This window comes from Lissotriton helveticus (assembly GCF_964261635.1).
Source record: "Lissotriton helveticus chromosome 1_1 unlocalized genomic scaffold, aLisHel1.1 SUPER_1_unloc_18, whole genome shotgun sequence".
Taxonomy (NCBI): domain Eukaryota; kingdom Metazoa; phylum Chordata; class Amphibia; order Caudata; family Salamandridae; genus Lissotriton; species Lissotriton helveticus.
In genome coordinates this window covers 763,183-788,442 of record NW_027611657.1, presented here as the reverse complement: position 1 = coordinate 788,442, position 25,260 = coordinate 763,183, and the positions used below count along the sequence as shown (strand labels likewise).

General features: G+C 43.4%; 1 protein-coding gene across 1 annotated transcript in view; it reads right to left on the bottom strand.

The window, feature by feature from the left end:
- Window positions 1-12,269: 12,269 nt before the first annotated feature.
- LOC144805675 (uncharacterized) overlaps window positions 12,270-25,260 on the bottom strand; it is a 68,426-nt gene continuing 55,435 nt past the window's right edge. Inside the window, exons 4-5 of the mRNA XM_078672185.1 lie at window positions 14,855-16,787; window positions 12,270-14,793 (exon numbers count right to left, since the gene is read on the bottom strand). Coding sequence (XP_078528311.1) covers window positions 14,265-14,793; window positions 14,855-16,080 — 1,755 coding nt within the window. The 5' untranslated portion in view covers window positions 16,081-16,787 and the 3' untranslated portion in view covers window positions 12,270-14,264. The remainder of the gene's footprint in view (window positions 14,794-14,854; window positions 16,788-25,260) is intronic.

Sequence of the window (25,260 nt, the reverse complement as noted above, 5' to 3'; positions counted from 1 at the left end):
GCCGAGGAGAGCATAGGCCACTTCCTATTTGTATGTCAAGCTTACTTAAAACCGAGGAGAAAATGGCTCACGCCGGTATGTAAAAACCTGGGGACACGCGATAGCACTGTGGCTTTAAGAATCTTATGTACAACAACTCAGGATTCGATAGTCATAGGGGTAGCCAAATATCTGGGCTGGGCCTGGGCAATTAGACGACGGTTTCTGGGGGGAATTATGTAATTAGGTATTTCTTTTTAATGATTAATGTAATATTACTTACCCAAATGGTTTTTTGTATGAAACATTGTATGAGCTGTACTTTATGTTTAATGAATTTTTTATCGTAATCATGTATCATTGTGTAATTGTTTAAATTCTATGTGCTTTTATGAGAATTGTCTCGAATAAAGCTTATACAACAACAACATAATTATATGAGAAGTGTGCTCTTCACGATCTGTCGTGTAAGAATGCTCTGCTCTGCTCTAGCCTTGTGCTGACTCTGCCTCCGGGGGCAGAGTCAGCACAAGGCTAGAGCGTAGCCTCCACGCGGCTCTGCATCTACTAGAAGTGGTTCCCCCACTGGAAGCAGAGCATTCTTACACGACAGATCGTGAAGAGCACACTTCTCATATAATTATGAGAAAGGGATTACCGCACAAATTGTGTGAGTAGTATTATATGTGTATATAAATTTTGTTTATTTTGTTTTGTAAGTCCTGACGAAAGCTCTACAGACCTTCGGGCCCAAAGAGCTGAAACATGTCGACAACCTTCTTTTTATAATACTGCATGGCCCAGTAACTCGGCCAAAACTTAGTATATAAAATCCTTTTTAACTAATGGAAATTTGCCTTGCAATAAACTTATTTTGGCATATTTTTTCATTTTTAACAACTTTTTGTGGGAAAATCCTTTTTGTCTCTGGACACTGCACTCGAGACTGGAGGTGCCTCTGGATGAGGCAAGCAGTACACACAAATAGGAATAACCCTATGATAACTGCGTGAATGTCAATGTGGGGCGGATGAAACAAATATACCGCTTTTCCATCTATACATTGACTTCTCTGAGGGTTTCCTTATTTACACTGAACCGAAGGTTGAGCAGTGTTACAAGTGTCCATTTTTGTTGATTAAATAATATATTACTTTTGGGGAAAGAAACGGACACACAAAATCCTCATCCCTCCCTGTTGATTAAATATCTTTATATTTCATGTTCAGATTAGGAACTCTTCCGGTGGGGGCCTTTGCTAAATCATGGGTAAAGCCCCTGGAGGCGGATCTAACACGTGTCCCAGTACATAAGGGGGCCCGAGTCATTTATGTGTTTTATGCTGCTGTGTGATATGTCGCTTAAAATCCAAAGGTACTACCTACGTCCTCTTTTTCTAAAACGTAATCTGAGATGCTGCAGTGCAGCACTTTTCTTATGTTATAGAACTGATCGTATGGAGATTTGCCAGGCAGTTGCTTCGTATATGCAGACCTACTACTAACAGCAGCAAAGAAAGTGGGTGCAAACCATAAACCAACTGTAGTGATGGTTTTGCCATTTTCCGAGTTGTCTCTGGGGGCTGTGGTCGTCCTTTGATATATCTGCCCTCATAAACTGGAGTGTGGCTCGACTCCGGCATTAAAGGCCCTAGGGCAAAATGGACGACCAGGAGCCCCTTATTGACTGGACAGAGCATCGAGAGGTATTGTTGCACATTTCTACTTGCACCTGCACTTTATAAAATGCTCGCTTAGGTGTTGGACGTCTATTGGCCCATATCTAAGGGTTAATTTCCATAGGGCCGTCAGCAAAACTGTAACTATTTGGTCAAATCCTCGTTTTTGTAACATAATAGATAACGTTTGCGCAGCAGGCTTGTGCTCTTGTTTTATTTCTGTTGCTTATAAGACAGCTTTCAGGCTTCCTATTAGGTTTAATTGCTGAGTGGGCAACAAGCAGACGGAGACGCCGGTGTCTGCACCTCGGTATGCGCTTGTTATTTGGGACGCTTTGTAAGATCTAATGACCGCTCTATCTAATTGATTGGTTTTAATAGTGATGTACGTCATCCGTTTGCACTTGCAGTTCACGTCAGATCATGGATTATGCGCAAAGTGTAGTATTTATATGATCTATGCTTAAGTCATTTTAAATGAACAAGAATTGTGATTGTTTTATTACGTGCTGTAAATATCAATGTTTTAGGCGTTATGGCCAATGTTCCCTCTAATTTTTTTCCTCTGTGTGCTGCAGGGGAGGGTCTCTGTGTGCTGCAACCATGGCTATGTGCGCCAGGAATCGAACCTCGCGTGTCTGCAGCGCCAAATGCCACTCGTTTTTGGTGCCCTCCTGCCCTCTGCCCCACTCGCTTTTGGTGCCCTTCTGCCCTCTGCCCCACTCGTTTTTGGTGCCCTTCTGCCCTCTGCCCCACTCGCTTTTGGTGCCCTTCTGCCCTCTGCTCCACTTGTTTTTGGTGCCCTCCTGCCCTCTGCCCCACTCGTTTTTTGGTGCCCTACTGCCCTCTGTCCCACTCACTTTTGGTGCCTTCCTGCCCTCTGCCCCACTCGCTTTTGGTGCCCTTCTGCCCTCTGCCCCACTCGCTTTTGATGCCCTTCTGCCCTCTGTCCCACTCGCTTTTGGTGCCCTCTGCCCCACTCGCCTTTGGTGCCCTTCTGCCCTCTGCCCCACTCGCTTTTGGTGTCCTCCTGCCCTCTGCCCCACTCACTTTTGGTGCCCTTCTGCCCTCTGCCCCACTCGTTTTTGGTGCCCTTCTGCCCTCTGCCCCATTCATTTTTGGTGCCCTCCTGCCCTCTGTCCCACTCACTTTTGGTGCCCTCCTGCCCTCTGCCCCACTCGCTTTTGGTGCCCTTCTGCCCTCTGCCCCACTCGCTTTTGGTGCCCTCCTGCCCTCTGCCCCACTCGCTTTTGGTGCCCTTCTGCCCTCTGCCCCACTCGTTTTTGGTGCCCTCCTGCCCTCTGTCCCACTCGCTTTTGGTGCCCTCCTGCCCTCTGCCCCACTCGCTTTTGGTGCCCTTCTGCCCTCTGCCCCACTCGCTTTTGGTGCCCTCCTGCCCTCTGCCCCACTTGCTTTTGGTGCCCTTCTGCCTTCTGCCCCACTCGTTTTTGGTGCCCTCCTGCCCTCTGTCCCACTCGCTTTTGGTGCCCTCCTGCCCTCTGTCCCACTCGTTTTTGCTGATGTTTTATTTTAGTTTTCGTGGTTGCTTTTACTCAGGGCGCCACTCAGCACGGGCAGCATTGTTTGGCAGAGCAGCGCGCTCTTCACAGGCAGGCCCCTCCCTGTTAGTGCACTTCTTAGAGTTTCCTGTTGCTCAAATGGGTGTCATTTTTGATAATTATATGTTTCCCCATATGTTTCATGCTTGATTTTTGCTTCCGATAATGTGTCACTCATAGTTGTTGAAATGTCACTCGAAATTACAATGAAATTATGAAAATGTGACACATAGCAATTTGTGGCGCTTGAGGCTATGAGGGAGGGCGGGGTAGACTCTGGCCTTTTGTTTAAGTATTGCTGTTAATCAGAGCCCCTTCACAGGCTCCGATTAACAGTAATACTTAAACAAAAGGCCAGAGTCTCTCCCGCGCTTTTCTAACAAAAGCGTAGGCAGTTTCCAAACACACGCTGTGTTTGGAAACTGTCTACTCTTTTGTTAGGAAAGCGCGGGGAAGACTCTGGCCTTTTGTTTAAGTATTACTGTTAATCGGAGCCCGTGAAGGGGCTCTGATTAACAGCAATACTTAAACAAAAGGCCAGAGTCTACCCCGCCCTCCCTCATAGCCTCAAGCGCCACAAGCCCTCCCCCCACCTCCTTACCTGCACGCCTCACGACCGCTCCGCCGCATTCGCGCCGCTCTCTTTCAAAGCGGCCGGCGGCTTGACTTCCTGACTGTGTGCGCGCTCCACGCTAGGTGGTGCGTGGTGAGGTCAGGAGCGGTGCGAGCGCGCGCGCACACACCTTAGAGGGAACGGTGGTTATGGCATAAACCGCTGACAATAAACCTTTGCCATCAAGTACCACACATGCAGGAATGCTCAGTGGGTTGTGCGCTGCTAGATTTAACATGGACGTCTGTGGAAGTGTGTCCCTCCAGAAAGCAGAGTAGATCATATGGGGGTCAAGAAAGGTTTATTTAAGTATCACAGCTACAGAGACCCCATCCTTCTTCAAGCTAAGACTGAATGACAAATGTCTCTATCCCAGCCCACGGCCCAGCACCCATCCTCACATTCCAGAGTATCATGACACAGGACGACACACCTTCTCCCCCTCACACATTCTAAACTTAAAGAAAATAAAAGGAAACTTAACTATGAATGCAAAGGATACAAAGAACATAAAAGAGAATGCATGTAGGATCTTTGAAAAACTCAACAAAGCGATTTTATAGGCAAAGAGAAAACTGGGGTGCATGGCAAATGGGAAAAGAGCTCACTTTAAGAAACACAATCGTGCAAACGTCGGGGAATACATTTCAAGTGAAGTGGCCCAGAGCCCCTTTCTCCTGCAACAGGCTCTTCCACCTCAGAGCCTGAATCAGGCTCACTCGTCTTTATTGCATTTTTGAAAACCTTGATACCCTTAAACGGAAGACTGAATTTGGATCTGGGAGACTTCATCTTGACCCAGTCTCCCACGTCGACCACTGTTCTCTTCACAGCCCTCCTTTTATCATACAAGATCTGTATTTTTTTATCACCTCTTTCTCTCTTTCCAGTCCTCAATACTGCCCAGTGTTAGACCTGGTAGCATTGGCATGAGACTCCCTTCCACTAGTACTGCCATGTCGACTTGGTAAGTGCACCCACTGACCAGTCCCTAAACCTTCCTTTTTCTACATGGTAGCCACCCCTAAGGTAGGCCCTAGGGCAGGGTGCATTGTATGTGAGCACTGTGCCACTGCTATTCAGTGCCACAGTGCAAGTGCTCCCTATGTTAATTTGATGTCATGGATTAATGACTCTATGATTGGCTTATTTGGTTTACATGTCAGTCCCTAGTACAGTGCACTGCGTGTGCCCAGGGCCTGTAAGTCAAATGCTGCTGGTGGGCTTGCAGCACTGATTGTGCCACCCACAGAAACAGCTTGTAAAGTGTGTCTCAGACCTGCCATTGCAGAGCCTGTATGCAGTCTAGTACTGCCATGTGGACTTGGTAAGTGCACCCACTCACAGAATTACGTTCATTATTTCTCACAGGGGTTCATTGGGCACATATACACAATAGTAAGCACGGTTATTTTGTCTCACTATCACTTGTGTCACCACTTTTTTGTGGTTCTCGAAAAGGAGAACAAACACAGTTTTTTCCTGTCTTTTCTTTACTTCTTACACACTCAGAGAGAGAGTTATCGATGATGAGAAGTGGGTAAGCTGGCGATTGTTAGTCAGAAACCCCGTTGGCGGTTCTACCATGAGGTACTTTCTCCCTTCTCTCACATTTTTTTACTGCTGGAAGGTGGGGAGTCTGGATGGTAGCAGTTGTTGTTTTTAGTGAGACACTGTGACAAACAAGAGTAGTTGAACTGTACACACTCGAGGGAATTGAGAAGAGTATTGAAAACCCTGGAATTGTTATTTACGTTAGGACTAAGTGTCTTTTAGGTGAGGCCTTATGTTGTTTATAAAATGCACCCACTGACCAGTCTCTAAACCGTCCCTTTTCTACATGTTAGCCACCCGTAAGGTAGGCCCTAGGGCAGGGTGCATTGTATGTACTGATGTGTGTAGCATGTCCTGGTAGTGAATTACAGCCAATTTTGTTTTTCACTACTGCAAGAATGGCCAGAATGGCAGTTTGGTTATAACACCTTATAATCTTAACTATCCCAAGGAACATGGTAGAAAAACGAATTTAATATGCCTGAACTCAGTATGATAAAATACATATTTTAGTGAAGTTGGTTTTAAACATTCTGTGTTTGAAACTACCACTTTTAGAAATAGGTATTTTCTTGCCTAACCATCCAAGCCTGCTTCTGCAAGGCTGTGTATTCCATGTCTGGTTTGTGAGTGACAGGGGCTGAGGGGGCTCCAGGAGACAGGGTGAGTCAGCACTGGGCTGAATAGACCTATCTGCATGTAGAGTGGTGGGGGAAGTAGCACCTGGGCCTGAATAGGGCTCTGTCTGCCTTCCACAATGCTGGCTCCACCTCCTGTGGTGTGTCTGATGACCCTGGCCCACCCCGACAAAGGAAGAAGCTGTGCACTAGCAGGATGCACCCAGAACTGGTTTATACTAGGTACAGACACTCTCTGCCTTCAGAGACAAAGGATTTGTGTGTATAAAAAGGGGGACCTAGACCCCAGAACTTTAGATCCCTTCTGGGAAACAAGGAGAAGAACAAGAGAATCAGCAGGAGTTATTTGACTACCCCTATACCAGTGTGTTGTTTGCTGGGGATGGCCTGCAGTGGTTTCTTTATCGCCACGGAAAGGAGAAAAGACTTTTATTGAAACTTTCATCATCTTACAGAAAATCTCTAATGGCTCGAATTTGAGCTTGCCTTCTGTCTGAAATCTCAGGGATACAAAGACTTCACCCCATCTGGAACTTTCTTTTCTTGCTGCTACAGAAGGAAATTGCAAAAACCGACGCCGGCGAGCAAAACCATAATCTGCATCGAAGCCGTGAGCGCTGCTCTGACTTACAACGTCGAGCCGACGCCGGCCGCCGTGCCATATCGACACCAACAAGCGACATCGTAACCTGCCACAAGCCCTGAGCGCTGCTCCGACTTTGTGACGTAGACCCGATGCCAGCTGCTATGCTGCATCGCCTCCAAAGCCGACATCATTGTGGAGCCGATCCTCGACGTGCGTGGTCAAGAATCCATCGACATCGTGACATTGTACAGAACCGTGGTTTTGGCGCTATCGTAAGGAACCAACTCCCCTGCTTTGTGCAAGCATCGAGGACCTGACGCGTCGCCTCCCCTGAAACAAGGAACCGACGCAGCACAGCGCCAACTACGCTGCGAGCTGTCTTTGTTTTCACTTTTCCCAAGGTACTGTTCTTTGTGGGTCTGTTTTGACTACGCGCTCAAAGCCTTGCACCTCACGGTCGGCGCCGTACTTTGGGATTTCTTTGACCTCGACGTTGTGATAACTCGTCTGTTGCTAAAAACTGCGTTTAATTGAATAACCTATTTTTGAGCTACTTCTACCATCTTATTTCTGCTTACAGTATTGTGGATTTTTGTCGTTTGAGTCTTGTGTTAAGTCTATATTAAGAATACTTATTTTTATAAAACCTGTGTGGTGTACATCTGTAGTGTTTTCCCTGTATTACTGTAAGTGTTCACAAATGCTTCACACACTGCCTCTGAGATAAACCTTCCTGCTCGTGACAAGGTACCACAGGGTTGAGCAGGGGTTATTTTAGGAGTGTCACTCCCTTACTCGGACTAGAATCAAGGGTCCCTATTTGGACAAAGGTGCAAGCCATTGCCGACTAGAGAGTCTGAGACCCCCAGTTCTAAAACCCACCTTTTCATCCACTAAGGTTCTTTTGATCATTACCCACAACAGAGTGACCTCCATGTTGGGGACCCTTCCTTTAAATAAACAAAAGGGAATTTCACCAGTGGACGAACAAGAAGTGAACCTATACTCGCTAATCTACTTCCTCATGGCCATCTCCCAACTTTCACCACAGACAAAAGCTTGTTGCAGAGTCTCTTTAACAACCTTGACAAACCTTTCCACCACACCATTGCTTTGTGGATGGTACAGGGACGCCTTCTTATGCTTGATCCCCCTGGAACTCAGAAACTCTTCCATGACTAAGGTTGTGAACTGAACACCATTGTCTGACAAGAGTGTTAACTGGAAACCCTCACGTTCAAATAACTCTTCTAGAAACTCAATCACTTCACCAGACTCAACGGAATAAACCACCTTTGATATCAGGCCAATGGGAAAACATATCAATACACACGATCAAATAGAGATCCTGAGTCTTCAACTTCACAGGTCCCAAAATATCTATAGAAGTGTCCACCACGGACCATTAGCCTGTTCTCTAATAACCATGGGTTGAGTCCTGCACTTCAATATCCTGTCATAACACGCACATTCAGCACATTCACGCACCAACCTCTCTACATGTACATCCATGGCAGGCCACCAATATTCTTACCTGATACTTTGCTTTGTCTTGGCAATGCCCATGTGCGAGGTGTGAGCAGTCTTTACTAGCTTATCCCTTAGTGCAAGGGGTGCAACCAACTTACTACCACACACGAGGAGACCATCCTCCCCCGCCAGATCTTCCCTAACTTGCCAAAAGCCTTAGAGGACCTCCTCACAGTCCTTCTTCTCACACTAACCACCTTTGACCAAGGTGAGGACTTTCTGCAAGTCTAAATCGATCATGTGATGTTCCCTCCACTCTCTCTCTGAAATCAACCCTTCGCTAATCACACACAAATTAATTCCTTCCTCCAATTATTCACCTCCAAACCTCTCAACATCATCTGTCATTTCATACTCCACACCACGAGTCTTGACAGACGGTGTGCCAGAACTGTAGAGCCACAACCCACTTCCGTATCCCATGGGAGACAGAGTCAATGCCTTTCTTGGAGAAGACCTCCCTAAGAGGTTTGTGGTCAGTACGAATTCTGAACCTTTTCCCCCACAAATCCTTTCTCAGCTTGTGCACCGCCCAGGAAAAACCCAGAGCTTCTTTTTCCACAACAGAACAGTTGCATTCAGCACACCTCAAGGGCCTAGAGAGGAAAATAATCATTTTAACCTCCCCATCAACCTTTTGCAAAAGAACTGCTCCTAACCCCTTTGAGCTGGCATCAGTGATGAGATAAGATTCCTTTGTGGGGTCAAACCTTCCTAGACAAGGTGCTTCATTCAGATGTTTCTTAATGCACTCAAACTCTTCCTCACAGCCCTTGGACCAAACACATGTGCCTCCCTTCTTGAGGAGAGACCTCAAACAAGAGGTTTTCCCTGCAAAGTTCGGAACAAACTTGTAATAAATTCAGCCATGCTTAGAAACTTTACAAACTCTTCTTTGTTCAAAGGGCTGTGCAAATTAAAATGGTGCTTACCAATGAGTGTTTAGGTTTGATGCCTGCAGCGGACACAAAACGCCCATGGTACTCTAATTCTTTGACATCAAATTTGCACTGGTCAATAATAAGGGTGAGGTCAGCATCACATAACTTCTTCAATACTGACCTCAGCCTCCCATTATGTTCCTCAAGATCCACACCAAAGATGAGCACATCATCTAGGTACACCTTGAAACCCTGAAGGCTTCCAAGAATGCCCTCCATCGCCCTCTAAAAAATGGAGGCTGCAGAAATCAGTCGAAAGGCATTCTTAGAAACCTAAAGGTACCAAAGGGTGTTACCCAGGAGGTAAGGTCCTGGGAAGAGGTGTGAATGCTCTGAATGTTCTGAAGAGGAGTGAAGGCCGGCCTGGTGATAGGCGGAGGTCAAGTCCAAGGAAGAAAAATGCCTTGCCCACTCAAGAGAACACAGCATTTTAGTTATGTGGGTGAAAGCATAATGATCAACAATAACTGCTTTGTTGAGCTCCCTCAAGCTGACACAGAGCCTAGCCTCCCCATTGGCTTTGCAGGCCATAACAACAGGAGAGACCCACTCCGTTGCTTCAACTTCTTGAATGATAAACTTGGCTAAGAGATTGCCTAATTCAACTTTCATGCTCTCCCTTACTTACAGAGGTGGATTTCTGACCTTAGCTGTTTTTGGAACAGAGTTAGATTTGACCTTTATCCAATGTACATAGTTTTTGAAACAAACACAGTCCACCAGCAAAGACCTCAAGGAATTCCTTGATCCAGTCTCGATTAGCATTACTAACAACCCTAACTGGTGGTAATTATTTTAGGCAGACAGATCTCATTGGGATAAAGGCAGCTATGTAGATCACGTTGATGGAAGCAACTTATGAGCGAGTCCTGCTTCATCGAGACATAGATTTTACCAGGGATGACTCTCCCTTTGAAATCAATTGTGACCCAGAAATAACCCAGCAACTCAATAGTCACCATACCTTAACCTTTTGGTCTAATGTCTGGCTTCAACAGGGTGAGTTTGCCCAGCAGATTACACTCATAAAATGTTTTGGGGACTAGCAGTATCTTGGCCCCAAAGTCGAAGAGCATGCTCACTGGAGCATCATTGAACAAAACTAGCTCCTGAGGGCCATCTCTAGCATTCCCTGTGACAGGGAGAACATTGATTCCTTCCAAATCTTCTTCATAAAGATAAACTTCCCTGACTTTTTTATGCCCGTGGCCCGATCTGCAGCTCTTTGATACGTGACCTTTTCTCTCTTTTTGCACATGGCCTTCCAACCTGGGCAGTCTTTAACCCGTTGACAGTGGCGCGAATTTCACCGCTGTGCGGGCATATTAATGAGTGGGTGCAGTTCGGACAGCCCCTAGTCGTCCTCCGCACATGCCCACTGTGACGTTAGGGGGCCGTCCGATGCACGCAACGGGTTAAAGTTGGCCATATGGCCAGAGTTGCCACACCTGAAGCACTTCCTCTGAAAATTCTTTGTGTTAAAGGGCTTTGAAGTGGTGCTCAATTTGGGTTTAACAAATCTATCCACCACCACCTTGACATTAATGTTCTCCTTTTTATCACCTGAACTGTCTTTGCGTATAATATCAACACACACTTTTGAATGCCCTTGACTTTTGGATATGGTCAGCACTTCTTAAGGCGATGGTGTGTCTTTTTGCCACAGGGCATGTCTCGTTTTGTCGAGGGCGCATCCTAACATGAACTAATCTCTTAAGCGATCCTCTAAAGCGGCACCAAAATTGCATGTGGAAGCCAATGTGCACAAGGTAGTTATGTACTGTTCGACCGACTCATCCTGCCTTTGCATCCTTCTCCCGAAGTTATATCTTACAAGGACAGTACTCACTTTGGGGAGGTGGTGCAAGTCCAACTTGTTGAAGCAGATCTCGTATTCTTTAAGAGTGCCGGAGTCACTATCAGAGAGTTCAGGAAGGTACTCAAAGAATTCTTGTCCCTCAGAGCCCAAGCAATGCATTAACAATGAGGCTTTCCTCTCTGCACTTAAGGAAGTGCCACAGACACGAGCATAATGTGTGGAAACCTTCTTCCACGAGAGAGGAGGAACTTCTGGAGATGTCAACAAGAAGGGAGGGGCAGTGACATTTTGCATGATGTACGAGCTATGTTTGACCTAGTTACTACTTAAGGGTGATTTTCAGTGATCTGCGTACAGTGCACAATATCCACATACCTTGTAAGCTGTGCGCATCAGGGGAACTGCGTGAAACTTCAGCAATTAAAATTTCGGCCTATGCGCACAATGCCAGAAACTGTATTTGCTGTGCGCATCAGTAGAACGATCAGCCCGATTACTGATGGCACATATTTATTCAGGGAGGAGTCACTTTAGTTTGGTGCTCAATTCCATGTGTAGATGTAAGTCTGGTGGTGCCTGATAACTGAAAGGCACACATTTGTTTACATACAATTTCATATATGTCTGATTTATTATTCCTATTACAGTGCCTTCTACCTTGAGAAGGCCCGTCCTAGACCAGTGTGAGGACAAAACCCATGCCGACAAATGAGCGACCTGAAGTGTAATACTGAGAAAAAGTAACCTGGAGGATTGCTGTAAATGAAAAAATAATAATAAAGAACTGCATAACAACAGCTGGGTGACCTGGAAGCCGATTGTTTCTCAATATAGTACTAGTTTGTGATTACCTTACAGTGCTCACATTATCATCCACGCTAGAAGAGATGGGAGCCTGGGGTGTCTGGTCACAGAAGCTCATTTACATACAAAGGGGGTGACAGCCTGTTCACAACGCACAGCACAACTTGTTTACGTAAAGTGCTAGTACACAGAACAGGTTACAGTCTTGTGTCTCTTTTTTTCATTTTCTTTAATATATCCTGCACCTTGCTCTGTTCTTCTCTTTCTCTCATTTCAATTCATAGCAAATTACTCAAATTCATTATTGCTTTATCAGCACAGCACAAGTCGGGGGGTAGCCACAGTTTGAAGCGGTCCCCCAACTATTATCTAGAAACGGGACTCAGTTCCACATAGCTCCTTAGCCTGCAACTGGTAATTGTTACTTCGTGCCCCAGCACTGCAGACACAGGCCTCTGAGTGTTTGTTTGTGTGAGTGGCGCAAGAGAGGAACAGAGAACTTGACACAATTAGTCCTTCTATTGCTTAATACATTGGCTGGATAAAGAATAACGTCAGGAAACAAGCGCAAATTAAAAGCATATTTTATTTATTCGCTGAAAACTGTTTAAAAATGTAATTTCCAAGTTCCACATATCTGTTTAAAAATATTTACACTTTCAGTCCTTTTTCGAGTTTAGTTACAAACTAATAGTGGGCAAAACACATGATGTATAAAAACTGAAACCAAAAACTTATTTTTACATTATTTTATGTTTCTTGTTTATTGTTTTTAAAACAGTCCATCAACCTTTCACGTGAAAATTATAAGGGCCTGACATCACTTCTTGTGATGTCACTACCTGTGACGTCACTGTGATTTGCATATGATAATGGGCTCCTTCACTATTTTCCTTACTTGTGCCCTGTTTATTGGCATGACATGGGTCTATAGGTATTAAAAATAAACATTAAATTCACAGGTGTTCAGCCCATTTCTCTGGTGATGTCACATATTGGCATGTATTCGGCTGCTTCTTCTATTTTTAGATGAGTACAAATAACGTACGTTCCCCCTCCTTCCAATTCGTTCTTTTTCTCCCCATTTCTTTGTCTCTCTCACTCTCTTTATCTCTCCCCCTCTTTATTTCCCACACACTCCTGTTAGCTTTAGCTTCATGAATGTCACTGCCACTTCTGGCATTCATACGACAAATCCTTCAGAACATTTGAGGACAAGGGACAATCAAGTGTGGAAGATGAGTTGCTGGGAGTGCAACTGATTGTCCTGGCACATATATGCTTTTGATGTGGGATTTCGCTATTTCACCACATTCTTCAAACAGAGTCTACTGCTTACAGTGGCTCAATTCTGGTAAAAAGTAGAGTTTGGCAAGTCACAAAATGAATAGGGAGAGCCAAGTCGGGGAGGAGCCATGGGTCACACTTAGTTATAAGGCCCGAGACACGAGCTGAGCCATCGACCGAAAACAGTGTGTAAGAGATGCAGCAAACGTTACTTAAAAACAAGGTATATGCTCTTTTATATCTGAAAATAGGTTATTTCTTGAACACCTGTGCTTCGCTTTAATTCTTTATCTACACTGCAGTGGCATTTGTTAATAGTAATACATGCATTTTACCAATGAAGTTTCTCATCTCCAGATCCCTGACAACATGTCCACTCTGGGTGTGTTGGGTTTATAGGTTTTATCACTAATCCGACAAGTTAGCTGAAAATACCACTGTTAGTCCCAGTATTGTTCAGTGTTGCTTTTACAGGTTGTGTGATCAGGTGCGATTAAATGTTTTTCTTTGTATCTCTTCTTCACCAAATAAAAATCAACAATGTTTCTTTTCTTTTAATCCACATTGTGCTTGTCTCCCACTGTGTATCCTGGTACATAATGTCACTTTGCTATGTGTACGGAAGTGAACAATCACTGGAAACAAACACTTTTATAATCCTGCAAATACTGTTATCTGTTTTACTTCTTTACTGCTATTCGGGTCTTTTATCATCTGGTATTTCAATGTCCCACATAATTTGCATTGGATCTTTTTCTGTAATTCATTCCTCTCACAATAACTGCACTGTTTTGCTCTTTTCTATGTCCTCAGAAGGGTCAGAAGTGGAGAAATGTGGCTCAATGGTTAGAGCGGCAGACCCTGATGCAGAGGTCTGGCCCGGGACCTGGGTTCAATTCCCGCCTCGGCGGGTCTTGGGCTCAATTTCCTCGGACCTGATAATTCTCGCCTCGGTGCCTATTCTAATCATGGGTCCCACTCTGCAACTCTGGGCAATAGCTTGCTTAATCTCCACAACGACCCCAACAGCGCTGGGATGACTGGCTTCACCCTGGGGGTGCCCAGGAGTGGACATTTCACAGGAAAGCCAGGAAGGGTTCCACAGCGGTATGCGTTACAGCACCAGGACACCCCAGTTGGGGTATTAGTGCACTTTACAAGTACAAATTACATTTACATTTACAAGGGTCAATATTATTTTTGATGTTCTTAAGTTCTTTCCGGAATCTCTGCAGCTCTAGGATTATTTCCATGTGAGTTAAATGAAGGAGTGAATTCACTGAGGGCTGTGTGGGATTGAAAATTGACAAAAGCACTTCTCACTTTCAGTGCCCTTCTCTGTTTTCCCCCTGTGTGTTTGCTGATGACTTTGTAGCTCTAATCGTCGACTAAAGCTCTTTCCACATTCATTGCACTTGAGTGGCTTTCCCCCTGTGTGTGTTTGTTGATGTTTTCGTAGGGTTGATAACTGACTAAAGCTCTTCAAACATTCACAGCAATCATATAGTTTTTCCCTTGTGTGTGTTCGCTGATGTCTTTGAAGGTGTGATAACTGACTAAAGCTCTTTACACATTCACTGCACTTGAATGGTTTTTCCCCTGTGTGTGTTCGCTGATGACTTTGAAGGTGTGATAACTGACTAAAGCACTTTGCACATTCACTGCACTTGAATGGTTTTTCCCCTGTGTGTGTTCGCTGATGACTTTGAAGGTGTGATAAATGACTAAAGCTCTTCCCACATTCATTGCACTTGAATGGTTTTTCTCCTGTGTGAGTTCGCTGATGATACCTTAATGCTGAAGAGCTGCGAAAACTACTGTCACATTCCGAACAATTATAGCGTTTTCCCTCTGTGTTTTATTCGCTGATGTCTTTGTAGTACTGATAATTGACTAAAGCTCTTCCCACATTCAGTGCAATTATATGGTTTTTCTCCAGTGTGTGTTCTCTGATGCTCTTTTAGGTATGATAATCGACTAAAGCTCTTCAAACATTCACTGCACTTGAATGGTTTTTCTCCTGTGTGAGTTCGCTGATGATCCTTTAATGCTGTAGAGAAGCGAAAACTACTGTCACATTCACTACAATGATAGGGTTTTTCCCCTGTGTGTGTTCGCTGATGTCTTTGAAGGGTTGATAACCAACTAAAGCTCCTCCCACATTCACTGCACTTGAATGGTTTTTCCCCTGTGTGTGTTCGCTGATGACTTTGAAGGTGTGATAACCAACTAAAGCTCTTCCCACATTCACTGCACTTCAATGGTTTTTCCCCTGTGTGTGTTCGCTGATGACTTTGAAGGTGTGATAACTGACTGAAGCACTTCCCACATTCACTGCACTTGAATGGTTTTTCCCCTGGGTGTATTCGCTGATGTGTTTGAAGGCTTGATAACTGACTAAAGCATTTCCCACATTCACTGCACTTGAATGGCTTTTCCCCTGTGTGTGTTCGCTGGTGTCTTTGTAGTTCTGATAACCTACTAAAGCACTTTGCACATTCACTGCACTTGAATGGTTTTTCCCCTGTGTGTGTTCGCTGATGACTTTGGAGGTTTGATAACTGACTGAAGCACTTCCCACATTCACTGCACTTGAATGGTTTTTCCCCTGGGTGTATTCGCTGATGTGTTTGAAGGCTTGATAACTGACTAAAGCACTTCCCACATTCACTGCACTTGAATGGCTTTTCCCCTGTGTGTGTTCGCTGGTGTCTTTGTAGTCCTGATAACCTACTAAAGCACTTTGCACATTCACTGCACTTGAATGGCTTTTCCCCTGTGTGTGTTCGCTGATGACTTTGAAGGCTTGATAAGTGACTAAAGCACTTTGCACATTCACTGCACTTGAATGGCTTTTCCCCTGTGTGTGTTCGCTGATGACTTTGTAGTTCTGATAACCTACTAAAGCTCTTTACACATTCACTGCACTTGAATGGTTTTTGTCCTGTGTACATGTGCTGATGAAGCTTGCGTAGTGATGACAAACTAAAGCTCTTGCTGCATGTGTATGATTCTTCTTTCTTGGTTAGTGTCTGTGGGTCGGGTACATATTTGTCTACATCCCATGACTGCATTTCCTGATGGGCCGACATGGCTTATAAAGCACTTGTGTTTTTCTCACACACTTTATATGTGTGCAGTATTTTGCATGTTTTATTTCTGTTTTCACAAAAAATGCGATAGCCACCAAATATTTGCCACACTCCTAATACGTAGAAGGTGTCTTTGTAGGCGATTGTGCCTTTAGATTGGATTATGGCTATGCACGATTGCGGGTAAAGATGTATCTTCCTTCTGACCGGTGCAAATTAGGACAGTCTATTGTATTGTAGCTACAAGAACTCCTCTTTCCTTTACCCGTCAGTTGTCCGGCTCTGCTCTGTTGTGCTTTTCTCTGGTTACTGTGGTTTGTCAGGAAAGAGTTTACAATTCTCCTAGAGCACGGAATGATGGCTTGTCATCATTTTATAAAACAGAGCTCTGCGGTAATCACACCATACAGATCCCATGATATTGGACACTTGTTTATACAGGAGGCGGTTTGTTATTGTTGTTGCCTTAATTTTCCTAAGGTCATTTCTTCGTCTTGTGGCATGGAGGTGCACAGCTCAGCGTCTTACAATCACTGAACTGCCCTTGATGCTTGATCCGGGATCTGTCAGTTTGTGTGCAGGTTCCTCTGTCGCCGACTGCGCTGATGTTTTCCTGAATACTGTAGCTCAATATTTCTGCTATTATTGAAGATTTACAGCATTCGCTTTATTATTGATGGTCATTTCACACATTCAAGGCTTGTTTTCTGTTGGATGTAAAAATATTTAAAATTACTAAATTGAAACATAATGGAATGAGAATTCACAATAGTGGTAAAAGACATTTCGGGGAAGATTTACCAAATCTCCACACAATGCAGCACAGCCCTCCCCCCGCGAGGCAGCGCTGTGTGGCGTGACAGGAAGGGAACAGGAGAGCACCATATTTTCAAAGATATGGCTCTCTCCTTCCCTTTCCCTTGCGTCGGCACTGATTACAGCAGCCGTGCGCCATGCACACACCTTAGCACCAGAGCGCTAGGGTGTGTGTGTGAGTCCAGCATCGGTTTTGTACAGGAAGGACACCGTTCCTGTACAAAATACTATGTCAGACATGAGGGAAGGCTTTTCCCACTTTGCATGCATGTTGCACAGTGCAGCACACATGCAAAGTCAGAGAAGGAAGGAGAAATTAATTCAGTTCTCCTTCCTTGTGTCTTGTTTAAAAGGGTGCAGTTTTCTCATGCTTAACCCAATCTACTGATTTTGGTAAAATGGGTTTAGCATGAGAAATCTTGGGTGGTTGCACGGGAATGCCCATGCACCCCCCTTGGCAGGTCCCAATGTGTGAAGTAATGCGAAGCAGTGCTATGCGCAGTTTCACATTACTTTTACATTATTTCCAGCGCTAAAAAAATTTAGCGCTGGAAAGTAAATTAGGAAAAAAAGATTTTGCGCTGTTTTGTGCCACTTTTGTGATGCAAATACGGCGCAAAATATTAGTAAATCTCCCTCTTCTTCTTTACCACCTTTAAAAATTAGCAAGAAATATTTCATCATACACAGATATTTAACTAAAGGTTCTGTTGATCAGGTGATATCTTATTAATGTCTGAAAAGGAGGTGATTTACCAGCGTTCACAGAGTAACTGAGCAAAGTAAAGGCGCTCACGGGGCACCCAAGTGCTTGAGGTTTTGCTTAAGATAGACGCATATGGTCAAGATTTAATTTAAACAAGAATAGATTTTAGAAAAAGAGATGGATCAGGCTGGGCTGCAAAATTTCCAGTAACTCTTTACGAAGTATACAACGAAAGTAACTCCATTTACACACTTCTTCTTATTCTTTCCGATTCACTTACGATCATCTCAAATACCAACTCCTGTCTTTACCTCGCTGTTCATAAGTCACCATTGACACTTTCAACAGCTACCTTGGTTGAAGCATTTCTGGTTTCTTCTACCCTAGAAGATTGGAACATTATTGTGGGTTGGGGGGGTTCCTATCACCATAACATCTGTCCATCTCCCTGAAACTAGTGCAGCTTACAGAGCCTGGTTCTGGCCTGAAAGACAACTTTAAAAAGCGGTCTTTAGTTCTTCCTAAAGTAGATAAAGTTCTGTAAGATGCAGCTCCTTCCGGGGCTTCTGTGTAAAACCGAACGAGGGGTTCACTGTAAGGCCCGTCCTTTACATTATAAGCGCAGATATGGCAAACAAACGTTGATTCATATAATTTAATATTCAACAATATCAGTCATTTTGTACTTCTAGAGAATCCATCACACCCAATAATTTACCTGCCATATCCCCGCAGCAGATGTGTGCATATTACTTTTTTTCCCCCCTTTTCCACCATTACATGGCATCTGGTATGACGTTGTCCGTTTGGGGCCCAGGATGCCACTTTGTGACCGGATGGGCATTTGGCAGAGCGGGAGGAGGTCTCAGTTATCCACAGGTGATGCGGCATTTCCACCTTTCCATATTTCCCATCTTCTAGTTTATCTCATTTCCTGCCTTCGGTCCCTCTACTGCTCTCTGGCTGCTCACTCACTCTGTGGGGTATATCAGAAGTCAAATAACGGCCTGATACTCACAAGGCCGTGGTTCTCACTTCTTCTACAACACTTATTGTGTCCTAGTTTAGAGTTTGTCCAACAGATTATTGCCTCAAAACTAGGGGTGGGCGAAGAATTCAGCTCTGCCGGCGGAGCTCGCGAATTTTTGCCCAGAGTGCGGAGTTCCAAAAAACTCCATGAAGTAATGCAGAACTGAGTTTTTTTCTCTAGCAGTTCTCCAACGGTAAGGTGGCGAGCGCTTGTGAGAAAATATAATGCACTAGACCTCCTCCTGGCGAGATTTCTCATTGCGGTAGGTCGCGACCACTCGAGTGTAGAAATCTGCCATTCTCGTTGATGAAGCTGCTACTCGATTAGAATGTCAATTTGAGCGGCAGAAAGCAGCAGCGCCCTCTGGCACAACGCGTAGTGCCGTTCGTGCTGCTTTTATAGTACTAGAAACCGGGAATGGGCTTTGGCTCTTAACCAGTCAGGCTAAACCGACCAAACTTTAGATAACAAAACGTGTGCCAGGACTGATAGTTTTTTAGAGACTATTTACTCATGACCTCTATGAACATAACATAAACGTCTGCTTTAACAATTGCATCATTTAATGACCAAGAATTTATTTTTTCAATTTTCAATCTTAGAAAACAAATATATATACTGTGTGTACAACAACATAAACAAGTATTATATATACAATTATATACAATAAATATACAACACATTTGAAATGACAAATTTTTCACTTATACCACATCCATACTTCTTTCATCCTTCCCAAACATACTACAAACAAAACAATCCCTAAGGGCACCAAAATCCAAATATAAAATGAAAATAGATTTAAATCCAAATCTCAATGGTCGAAATTATTCTGAAATGATGTTTAAGGCACTTTTTTTGTAACAAATTCTTGACAAAAAAGCGGATTGAGATGAGCTATGGTGATTCCTTAGAAAGGGTGACCTGGGATAATGGTCGACGCGTTTCGAACCCTGAAACTTGTGGGGTTCTCATCAGGACCAAGAAGACTCTACAAAAAACAAAGCATAACCATTTGTAGGTGAACTAAAAAATTAACTTAAGTGTGCCTCCCCAATGGCGCTTCCCCTACCATGAGTCTTTGCTACCATTCTCCTATGTAGTGGTGGTATATGGGAATCTAAAAAAATTGTTGAAAGTTCTGATTAGGTCCTTCTTTACATGACAAACATTGCATGTTAGTCATATTCATGCATCACATCTCTTATTCTCTCATTCTCTACCCCGACACTTACCCCAATGGGAGGAAGACGATCTGATGGCGGACACACAGCGTGGGCGGCTCGCCTAAGGCTGTTGAGTAGTTCGGATGATCTTTTTCTGTAAGTTTAAAAAAGTAACCACCAATTACGGACTTGTGACCTGCGTTAGCACTTGGTTAGCACCGAACTGGAAACACGCTCGCATATTGAAACCTTTCTTTGCTGAGCTGCGCGCCACAACCGGTTTTAAAATAGAAGTGATTCCACAATTTTCTTTTGCTTAGCGTCCTGCTTTCTGTTAAAGCAATCTCGGACTTGGATGCAGTCTTACCTGAATCAAGCAAAACTTTCTGAGTTAATCAGAGTCCTAGTTCGACAAAAACGTCCTGGTGAGCCATGGCACAGATTGAATTCAGTCAGTGCCTGAGTGAGTGTGGAAAATTACTTCCTGTATGTCACATGATCGGTCTCACGTAGCAAAGCATTCTGGGACCAGAAGTCCAATGTATATAAAAGGCGGTTCTAAACGAAATGAAAATGTTTTTAAGGTCGTCCTATTGTACCATAGATGGGGCTGTCTGTGTGGGTGTAGAACAATATTCCCTTTATATCGCATAGTCGTTGTTGCGTGAAGCATTGTGGGAACTGAAGTCCTGTATGTCCTGAGGTAGTCCAAATGAAGTGACTGTTGCGCGCGGGAAGTGGGGGTTCTTAGAATTCAAGATATTGCTTTAGGTGAATGTTGCGAGGCACAGGTAGGTGGGCAGTTCTCATGGTGAACCCAATATTTAGTATGAAGGAAAAATATAAAGGTTCGCAGTTCAACCCTTCTCAATCAGTATTCATAGTGTTAGAAAGGCAATGTATATCTTGATGTTATCATCCAGGGGTGCCTTCTGAAAGTTTTGAGGAGGGCCCTCTCAAAGCTTGAAAATTTCAGAAATTTCATTGAGGCCATTTATTGCGGTATTATATTTCATAATTAACAGAGCTTCCCGCTGGCTCAGTCTGGCATCCAGGTCACTGCCGCGTTTGTCATTTTCGATTTTTGATATTACCGTCCATGAGAGTTCATATTCCTTATGCTCATTTGACATCCAATGGTTGACGAGTGGTGCATTTGCCACATGTCTTCTTATCCGAGATTTGTGCTGGGTAATCCTTTGACGGATCTCTTGCGTGGTCTTCCCAATATACAGTTTTGGACATGGGCATAATATCCCATAAACTACATTTTTCGTTTTGCAGTTAGTAAAGCTTTCATGCTTCCAATGAGTGCCTTCAAAAGAGAAAACTGATCCTTCTACTGTTTGCTCACAGCATGTACAGGTCCCACATTTATGATGTCCCAATATTGGAGGGAGTTGAAGCATTTGTCTGAGATTGAGTTGTTGTTCATTGGGCAATGCTGCCCTGACCAGATGGTTTGCCACGTTCATATCTTTCTTAAATGCAAACAATGGCAATTCCGAAAAGTCCTCATGTAGATCTTTAACTAAATGCCAGTTGGTATTGATCATTTTCTTTAGTTGGTGTGCATTGGGACAAAAAGTTGTTACGCACACGATTCTAGTGGATTCCTGTTTTTTCTTTTTTTCAAGCAGCGAGTCCCTGGGGACCCACCATGCTCGTTTAAGGGCGTGTCTCACAAGTTTCTTTGGGTACCCTCTTTCAACCAGTCTTTCGACGAGCTGGGAGGCATGTGCAAAGTACTCATCCTTACAACAACAATTCCTCCGTATCCTCAAGAATTGTCCGAAAGGCAAATTCTGTCGTAGACTTCTTGGGTGGTAACTTGTGTAATGGAGGCTTTTATTTCTGTTCATTGTTTTCCGATATAGAGTTGTTCCTAAGCCGCCATTTAAGGGAAAAACTTTAACATCCAAGAATGTAATTGCTCGATTTGATGATTCCGCGGTGAATTTAATGTCCTGTGTTTTTGAATTAATCCAGCCGACAAATTCCTCCAGAAGTTCTTGGGATCCGGTCCAGATAAAGAAGACATCGTCTATGTACCTCATATATTTAGAAATGCTGTCCGAGTATGGGTTGTTATTGTAAATGAATTTTTCTTCATATAGTCCCATGTAGAGAACTGCCAGCTCAGGTGCAAAGGGGCAGCCCATGGCTACTCCTTTTACCTGGAAGAAGAATTCGAAGTCGAATGTGAAGAAGTTTCTCTGTAAAGCAAATTTTGCTAAATTTAACAAAAATTCTGTGGGGACCCTTCTGGGGCGTGGTCTAGAATCCAGAAAAAACTCCAACGTCTCCAATGCTTGTTCTTGTGGTATTTGAGTATAAAGTGAAGTGACGTCCATTGTCACCAATAATTGATTTGTAATGTCAAACTGTACAGTCTTTATTCGGTTCAAAAAAGCTGTGGTGTCTTTCAAATGAGCTGGTACTTCGTTGACAAATGGCTTCAGAAAGAAATCAATATATTTCGCCACTGGTTCTATGAGAGAATCACAGCCCGAAACAATTGGGCGTCCTGGCAGATTTGTGTCATCTTTATGTAACTTGGGGAGAACATAGAACACCGGTATTCTGGGACTTGTATTTTGAAGGTAGAGAAATTCTTTAGGACCAAGGATCCCACACTCAAAACCACTTTGAATGATCCTGAAAAGTTCGGATTGTAGATCATTTGTGGGGTTCTTTCCGATCCGACGATAACAGTTGGTATCATTGAGTTGCCTAAATATTTCTTCCTTATATTTGTTTACATCCCAGACCACTATTCCTCCTCCCTTATCGGCCTGTTTTATGACCACAGTTTTGTCATTTTTTAATGTCAATAGGGCATCCTTTTCACTTTTTTGAAGGTTGTATTTGATGTATTGCTTTTTATGTTCAATTGCTGATATTCCTGAAAGCAAAGTCCTTTCAAATGTTAAAACCTCTTTTGGAATTTTATACCCAGAAGGGATAAAGGTAGATTTCTTTTTAAGTCCAGTGACTTCCAACATATTGGAAGGGGGAGAATCTTTAAAGAAAGTTCTGAGTCAAATCTTACGCCAAAACTCCATTGCTTCCAATTTCATCTTAACGAAGTTTGTAGGTTTTGAGGGGACGAAGGATAAACCTTTGTTCAATATGGCAATTTCTGATGAGGTCAATGTGCGTGTGGACAGATTGAAAACTGAGGAGGTTTTTAATTCTTGTAATACTGTCGGCGCATTCTCATTTCCCATGGTTGTTGGTTGTAGCGCATCCGTCCTCGTCCTCTCCGTTGGCCTCTCCCTAAAAAAGTAGTTTGATTTTGTTGTTGTTGTTGTTGGGGATGAGGTTGCTGATCTTGTTGGTTATCCCTTCTGTCTTGATTGTTCCTTGATCCACCAGAATCAGACTCGCCTCCTGATGAGGATGATGAAGTGTCCGAAAATGTAAGGAATTTGTTCCGTGATCTCCCTTGGTTATCTCCAAGGTAGCGTCTTGATTCTGATCTTAAATAGAAGTCTTTGTGCAGATACGGATATGTTGATTCCAGAGAGAAATTCTTTTTGTCAAGATCAAATTTATTACTTTTCTGATTTACTGTAAAGTCCTTAAATTCTAAAATCTCTTTTTCAATTTTATCCAAAAGGGCTTTTGAGTCCGTAATTAATTGGTTGTTTTGGATTTCAGTTTCCAACACATTGATTTCCTCCAATTGTTTAAGTGAAATTCTGTGTGCCGTTTCAACAGTTAAGACCATGAGGTCTCTGCTGCATTTGGTCTCAATGCAGCTAAAGTTTCTTTTATATTCCGGGTCGTCCGTGAAAACCACTGGAATATTGTGTATTTGCAGTCCAGTTGGTATAGTCCCTGCCTTCAAATGTAACAACAAAAAATGTCCGTGCAAATCCGTCCGGATTTGTTTTTTGCGTAATCTAATTAATTTTTCGGATTCGTTCTGAGTTTTAGCTGAGGTGCTCAATGTAGCAGAAGCGAACACCGGGGGGCACTAATAAGGTTACGAATATGCTCTTCACTATACGCGAAAGTATCTTTTTCAGCCATACCCAATATCCAGATATTCCACATAAAAATTGGTTAATGACAAACAAACATACAAACAAATGACACTTACTACCACAGTGGGCCCTACTAATGGAACATGTGTATTACAAACCAATAGCAGGGTTCTTAACTGCCTATTTGAAGTGGTAGCTTGTCACACTTCAAAGTAAGCCTCGCGAGCAGCTGCTCGCTCTTAGACCAGAAACCGGGAATGGGCTTTGGCTCTTAACCAGTCAGGCTAAACCGACCAAACTTTAGATAACAAAACGTGTGCCAGGACTGATAGTTTTTTAGAGACTATTTACTCATGACCTCTATGAACATAACATAAACGTCTGCTTTAACAATTGCATCATTAATGATCAAGAATTTCTTTTTTCAATTTTCAATCTTAGAACACAAATATATATACTGTGTGTACAACAACATAAACAAGTATTATATATACAATTATATACAATAAATATACAACACATTTGAAATGACAAATTTTTCACTTATACCACATCCATACTTCTTTCATCCTTCCCAAACATACTACAAACAAAACAATCCCTAAGGGCACCAAAATCCAAATATAAAATGAAAATATATTTAAATCCAAATCTCAATGGTCGAAATTATTCTGAAATGATGTTTAAGGCACTTTTTTTGTAACAAATTCTTGACAAAAAAGCGGATTGAGATGAGCTATGGTGATTCCTTAGAAAGGGTGACCTGGGATAATGGTCGACGCGTTTCCAACCCTGAAACTTGTGGGGTTCTCATCAGGACCAAGAAGACTCTACAAAAAACAAAACATAACCATTTGTAGGTGAACTAAAAAATTAACTTAAGTGTGCCTCCCCAATGGCGCTTCCCCTACCATGAGTCTTTGCTACCATTCTCCTATGTAGTGGTGGTATATGGGAATCTAAAAAAATTGTTGAAAGTTCTGATTAGGTCCTTCTTTACATGACAAACATTGCATGTTAGTCATATTCATGCATCACATCTCTTATTCTCTCATTCTCTACCCCGACACTTACCCCAATGGGAGGAAGACGATCTGATGGCGGACACACAGCGTGGGCGGCTCGCCTAAGGCTGTTGAGTAGTTTGGATGATCTTTTTCTGTAAGGTTAAAAAAGTAACCACCAATTACGGACTTGTGACCTGCGTTAGCACTTGGATAGCGCCGAACTGGAAACGCGCTCGCATATTGAAACCTTTCTTTGCTGAGCTGCGCGCCACAACCGGTATTAAAATAGAAGTGATTCCACAATTTTCTTTTGCTTAGCGTCCTGCTTTCTGTTAAAGCAATCTCGGACTTGGATGCAGTCTTACCTGAATCAAGCAAAACTTTCTGAGTTAATCAGAGTCCTAGTTCGACAAAAACGTCCTGGTGAGCCATGGCACAGATTGAATTCAGTCAGTGCCTGAGT